Source organism: Cottoperca gobio, chromosome 8, assembly GCF_900634415.1.
Source record: "Cottoperca gobio chromosome 8, fCotGob3.1, whole genome shotgun sequence".
NCBI lineage: Eukaryota > Metazoa > Chordata > Actinopteri > Perciformes > Bovichtidae > Cottoperca > Cottoperca gobio.
This window is the reverse complement of record NC_041362.1, coordinates 6,559,986-6,566,232: the sequence shown is the minus strand read 5'-3', so window position 1 is coordinate 6,566,232 and position 6,247 is coordinate 6,559,986. Positions and strand designations below refer to the sequence as shown.

The 6,247-nt window shown below is 45.2% G+C and overlaps 1 protein-coding gene across 3 annotated transcripts in view; it reads left to right on the top strand.

Annotated features, from left to right (window-relative positions):
- The window catches only part of dock6 (dedicator of cytokinesis 6), a 28,313-nt gene that overhangs the window by 20,484 nt on the left and 1,582 nt on the right, over positions 1-6,247 (top strand). For all 3 annotated transcript variants that reach the window (XM_029437243.1, XM_029437242.1, XM_029437244.1), the window contains 18 exons: positions 212-394; positions 526-652; positions 740-824; positions 930-1,026; positions 1,186-1,320; positions 1,693-1,845; positions 1,993-2,151; positions 2,244-2,344; positions 2,423-2,615; positions 3,319-3,462; positions 3,590-3,721; positions 3,826-3,840; positions 4,308-4,433; positions 4,522-4,611; positions 4,695-4,931; positions 5,150-5,293; positions 5,461-5,567; positions 5,668-5,841. In XM_029437243.1, the coding sequence (XP_029293103.1) occupies positions 212-394; positions 526-652; positions 740-824; positions 930-1,026; positions 1,186-1,320; positions 1,693-1,845; positions 1,993-2,151; positions 2,244-2,344; positions 2,423-2,615; positions 3,319-3,462; positions 3,590-3,721; positions 3,826-3,840; positions 4,308-4,433; positions 4,522-4,611; positions 4,695-4,931; positions 5,150-5,293; positions 5,461-5,567; positions 5,668-5,841 (2,402 nt within the window). The remainder of the gene's footprint in view (positions 1-211; positions 395-525; positions 653-739; positions 825-929; positions 1,027-1,185; positions 1,321-1,692; positions 1,846-1,992; positions 2,152-2,243; positions 2,345-2,422; positions 2,616-3,318; positions 3,463-3,589; positions 3,722-3,825; positions 3,841-4,307; positions 4,434-4,521; positions 4,612-4,694; positions 4,932-5,149; positions 5,294-5,460; positions 5,568-5,667; positions 5,842-6,247) is intronic.

Below are 6,247 nucleotides of genomic sequence, written 5' to 3'. Positions count from 1 at the left end.
AGACTGACCTCTGACCTTCCTGTAACGCCACGCAGACACTCCATCAAACAGCGTTTTGCTTTCTTTCCATGTTGTTGTTCTTTTCTGAAATACAACTGCTCCTCTCAGCCTGTAGGTGGCTCTATGTCCTTCTCAACTCTCTGTAAACAGCCATTTTGTACTGAAGCAGACTCAAAGACTGGCACTGAGTCTGTGTGTTTGTCTTCACCAGGCTGGGCGCCAGTCCAGCTCTCTGTCTGCCGAGTGCAGCAGGACTCTGCTGGTGAGTTTCCTGTGGGTGCTGAAGAATGCAGATGCTGCTCTCCTGGAGCGCTGGGTGTCGGATTTGTCTGTCTTGCAAATCAACCGCCTGCTGGATCTTCTGCATCTCTGTGTCTCCTGCTTTGAATACAAGGTACAAGGTTCAGTATTTAGTTTCATAGCGTTTAACTGTTCATGTATTTAGTCTAACAAATCCAAATGTTTTTATTTCATCTCTTTTATTGTTGTTGGTCTCTGTCCTGTGATGTTTGATGGCTGTTGCAGGGGAAGAAGGCTCTGGAGAGGATCAACAGTCTGACGTTTAAAAAGTCTCAGGACATGAAGGCCCGGCTGGAGGAGGCCATACTGGGCACCATCGGGGCTCGTCAGGAGATGGTCCGCCGCTGCAGAGGTGAGTCGCCTGAGAGCACGCTAATGTGTGCAGGTCAATAGCTGTTTATATTGTTTTATAACATTTGTCATTTGTTTACTCTTCCAGAAAGGAGTCCGTACGGCAGCCAGGAGAACGTGAGGTGGAGGAAGAACGTCACTCACTGGAGACAAAATACAGACAGAGTGGATAAGTGTGTTTACATTAATTACATTACTAATGGATTTCTTGATTTATAATTCTCTTTGTCCAGATATTTCTTAACTGTGATACTGATGTGAAATAACCTGACTCACAGGACTAAAGCGGAGATGGAGCAGGAGTCTGTGGTGGATGGAAACTTAGCTACTGAGGCCTCTCTGATAGTACTGGACACACTGGAGATTGTAGTCAAGGTAGAGCAATCATCATCTCACACACACACACACACACACACACACACACACACACACACACACACACACACACACACACACACACACACACACACACACACAGTGCTGTCCATTTCATGTAGAGATCCCTTGCTGTAATGTGCCGTGTCTCTCTGTCAGACTGTGGTGGCCTCGGAGCTAAAGGAAAGTGTTCTGGGTGGGGTGCTGAGAGTGCTCCTCCACAGCATGGCAGGCAACCGGAGCGCCCTCTTCCTGCAGCACTGCTTCACTACACAAAGGGCTCTGGTCTTCAAGGTACATGAGTGAAATGTCTCTGTCATAGTTCTCTGTCGCTTTATTACAGCAATCTAATGTTAATTCAGCTCGAAATATTGTCACCAGCTCATCTTGTTTTTTAATTTATTTTTAACACTTTTTAGGGGAAACGAACAAAAAGATTATTTCATGTGTATATTTGCTTAATTTTGACTCTGCATGTGTTTCATCCTCTTTACTTCTTACAGTCAAGAAGAATTGTATAAAAGAAATCATTGCACAAAGAAAGAAACTATAAAAATAGTAAATCCTACTTAATACATTTGTGTAAGGAGTATATATAGTGATGTGTGTGTGTGTGTGTGTGTGTGTGTGTGTGTGTGTGTGTGTGTGTGTGTGTTCTGTGTGTAGTTTCCAGAGATGCTGTTTGACGAGGACACGGAGCTTTGTGCCGACCTATGCCTGCGTCTCCTGCGTCACTGCAGCAGCAGTGTCGGCTCCGTCAGAAGTCACGCCTCCGCCTCTCTTTACCTGCTCATGAGGCAGAACTTCGAGATTGGAAACGTAAGTCGGTGCATTGTAAATCATTTGTATTTTAATATTCCTGTTATAATCCGGGACATACCAGTAAAACCTCCCGTACGCATACTGTACCAGATGTTTGAGGAATAGACGCTATATTACTTTTTTTTTTTTTTATCCTTGGACCAGAACTTTGCTCGAGTGAAGATGCAAGTCACCATGTCCCTGTCGTCACTGGTGGGAACGTCACAAAACTTCAACGAGGAGCACCTTCGCCATTCGCTCAAGACGATCCTGACGTACGCTGAAGAGGACCTGGAGCTGCGCGACACGCCCTTCCCAGAGCAGGTGTGTAACGGCCTCTGTTCAAAGTCTCGCCTGCAGCCGCAAGAACGGATGAAACTTAACTCATGTGCTGCGTTGCCCTTTGGAAACTGCAGGTCCAGGATCTGGTGTTCAACCTGCACATGATCCTCACTGACACTGTGAAGATGAAAGAGCATCAGCAGGATCCAGAGATGCTCATCGACCTAATGTACAGGTACGGTGATGCACGTTAATAAGACCTGCATATAACGAGAACATGTCAGAAATATAATATCTGATATTTTTCTTTCAGGATTGCGAAGGGCTACCAGAACTCCCCTGACCTGCGTCTGACGTGGCTCCAGAACATGGCAGGGAAACACTCTGAGAGAGGGAACCATGCCGAGGCCGCTCACTGTCTGGTCCACAGCGCAGCGCTGGTGGCAGAATACCTCAACATGCTGGAGGATTGCCGCTACCTGCCAATCGGTTGTGTCACATTTCAGGTCAGCGCTGTTTGATGTGGTGACTCACGCAGTTTGGCAGAATGAGATGGGACGTTGCCCTAAAACTGGAACGTCAAGACTCAAACCTGCGATTGTCGAAATGTGCAAATATAAAGATTTTACAGTCAACAAAAGTTTCCAGCGCGCACCAGGATACTGAGATAAAACACTTCATTAACCCTGAGAGACGCCGTCTGTAATGTGCTGTAACAGGTTTATATTCCCCAACACAGTAATAATAACAATAAGCAGTAACAATTATATAAATATTACATTTCCTTAACAAGATATAATTAACGTGAGTCGGGAGTACAAAAGAGTAAATATTTTATAAAGGTCTTTATGGTACCTTCTTCTAATAAACATATATGTATATAGTTTCTAGTCTTATGAATATATTTATCTACTCTCTTGATATTTATGGAAATATTGACCGTTGTGTCTCATTATGGAAATGTTATATTTGTATCTAGTTGTTGACTTTTGATGTGTATTTGTTTTGTAAAATATGAACCGCTTGTATTCTTTGCTAATCAGCACCTGAAGACTTTAGGGGCGCACCTGATCAAGCACAAAGCGAGTGTGATGAGTAGTGACTGCCCTGGGACCCTGCACCAGCTAGCACCCAGGAGAGAAGCACTGCCGTCACAGGGTAAAGTATAAAGATCAGTTTTGTTCTGACTCCTCTTTGTTTTCCCCTCAGAATATTTCATCCAACGTGTTGGAGGAGTCCGCCGTATCGGATGACGTCCTGTCTCCAGAGGAGGAGGGGATCTGTGCCGGGAAGTACTTCAGCGAGTCCGGCCTGGTGGGCCTCCTGGAGCAAGCATCTGCCTCCTTCAACATGGTACGACTCATATTCTCCCACCACGTGGTGACGGGACTGTATGTTGACGCGGCACAGAGTGACAGCATTAACGCGGCTGAAGGAGTGTCATGTGTTAAACTGGCTTTCCGTTGTGATGTAACCCCAGGCCGCTATGTACGAGGCCATAAATGAAGTGTACAAGATTCTGCTGCCCGTCCATGAAGCCAACAGAGACTTTAAAAAGCTGGCTACTGTCCACGGGAAGCTGCAGGATGCCTTCAACAAAGTCTACAACCAAGTGAGTCGAAATCACCGGCAATTAAGTGATTACCTGATTAACTGGGCTGTAAGTGTTCATCCTGGATTCCTCCTTATACGTGTCTTTTCTTTTTCCACTTTCAGAGTTCAGGATGGGAGGTAACGTGTTCATCTGTTACTGAGGATATTACATAAACTAACTCAGCCATTCCTTTTACTTTGTATTGACAATGTTTTCTTTCTACGTTATCGCTGGTCCTCTTCTCCCCACCGCTGTGTATGACCTGTTACTGGTGAGTTTCTCTCTGATGCAGTCAAACTCTTCTTGCTGCCCTCCTACTGTGATGAAACTACATTTCAGCCTCGATATGTATTCTCTCTTTGACCTACACAGGTTGCTAAGAGTTCTGTAGTCTTTATACAGTAACAAGAGTCTTTTCATCTGTGTAGCATTGATGTATTTCTGTTAAGAATAAAGGAACATCTGCTTAAATAACAAGTGACGAGGTGTAAGATCTTTTAAAAAGTCACATAATGACACAAATAATAATTTGAATAGAGGGAATTGATAGACTTGCAGCTGTTGACTGTTTTTTGTTTTGTTTTGTCCCGTCTTTAGTGTTTAGAGAATGTTTGGGACCTATTTCCGGGTGGGTTTCTATGGCTGCCGGTTCGGAGACCTGGATGAACAAGAGTTTGTCTACAAGGAACCATCAATCACCAAATTAGCCGAGATCTCCCACAGACTCGAGGCATGTTAACTACTCTGGATGCTAGTGAAGGCGTCAGTGAGGATTTAGGAGAAACGTATTTCTAAAGATGAATGTGTTCGGTTCGCAGGAGTTCTACTCGGAGAGGTTTGGGGACGACATGATTGAAATTATCAAGGACTCTAACCCAGTGGACAAAAACAAACTGGATCCCAACAAGGTGTCAGGATCTGTGCACACACAGGATGTGACTCATAAATATATCCATACAGACTTAATTGTACTGATGACTGTTTGTTTCAGGCCTACCTCCAGATCACCTACGTTGAGCCGTTCTTCGACACGTACGAGCTGAAGGAAAGAATCACCTACTTCGACAAGAACTACAACCTGCGTACTTTCATGTACTGTACTCCCTTCACTCTGGACGGCCGAGCCCACGGCGACCTGAATGAGCAGTACAAACGCAAAAGCATCCTGACAACAACTCACGCCTTTCCTTACATCAAGACACGCATCAATGTTATCCACAAGGAGGAGGTGGGTGTCTGTTGTGCAGGGATTATTGGACAGTTGTTATATGAATGTAGTGCCCGGGGGATGTATTTCAAGACCCCCATTTCCCTTTTCGTCTATTTTGGCAGAATATCTGAGTTTTATTTATTATTTTCAAACAAAGGTGCGTTAAAACAACTCTTCCATCGCTGGGACACGAGGGAAACAAAGCCAACAATATCTTTCTATCTTTGGTTCTCCAGATCATTCTCGTCCCCATGGAGGTGGCCATTGAGGACATGCAGAAGAAGACTCAGGAGCTCGCCTTCGCTACGACCCAAGAGCCTTCAGACGCCAAGATGCTGCAGATGGTGCTGCAGGGCTCTGTGGGCACCACCGTCAACCAGGTGCCTGTTTAAGTACTTGCAACTGATGAAATGTGTTTAAAATGTCATAATCTCACATCCTGCTGGATTATTAATCTCATCCAAATTGTGTTGGAAGTCTGGGTGAGTGTTTTGAAGTAGTGAGAGACATTCCTCAGCAGATGTGTAACAGTTTGTCTCCCTCACAGGGCCCCCTGGAGGTGGCGCAGGTCTTTCTCTCCGACATTCCTGATGACCCAAAGCTGTTTCGTCATCACAACAAACTGCGCCTCTGCTTTAAAGACTTCACTAAGAGGTGATGACACGCTCCGCCGCCCAGACGCAGACTGCTGTGTAACTAATAAAAACAAAGCCCAACACCCCCGTGTCTTCTCTGCTCTCTTTTCTCCGTGCAGGTGTGAGGATGCCCTGAGGAAGAACAAAGCCCTGATTGGGCCGGATCAGAAGGAGTACCACAGAGAGCTGGAGAGGAACTACAATAAACTGAAAGAAGCTCTGGGTCCTCTCATCAACCGCAAGATCCCGCAGCTATACAGAACCCTGCCAGCTCAGACTACGCAAACACAACGGTAACTTGAGACACTTCACACACACACACACACACACACACACACACACACACACACGCCCACGCACAGAAACACACAACGTGAGCTCAAGTTGCTTCTAAGTAACTTAAAACCAAACCTTTCACAGAATCGTACGTTCTGTGTTTGCGTAATCACAATTCAGTGATTTAAAAACTCACATTGTAAAAATATTTTACATTCATGTACGAAAGAAAGTTTGACGACGGAAACTATCACCATATGTTTTCATGTGCGTTTGGCCTCAGCTCTGTGTTTGCATGTGGAGGGCCTGAGGAGTGCTGCTCCATGATCAGAAACAGAGCTCCAGTCAACAGCACCTGCCAGAGAGATGCTTTAATGCTGAGGACGTAGCAGCTTCTCCATGTTCAAACATCTGGAGACAAAC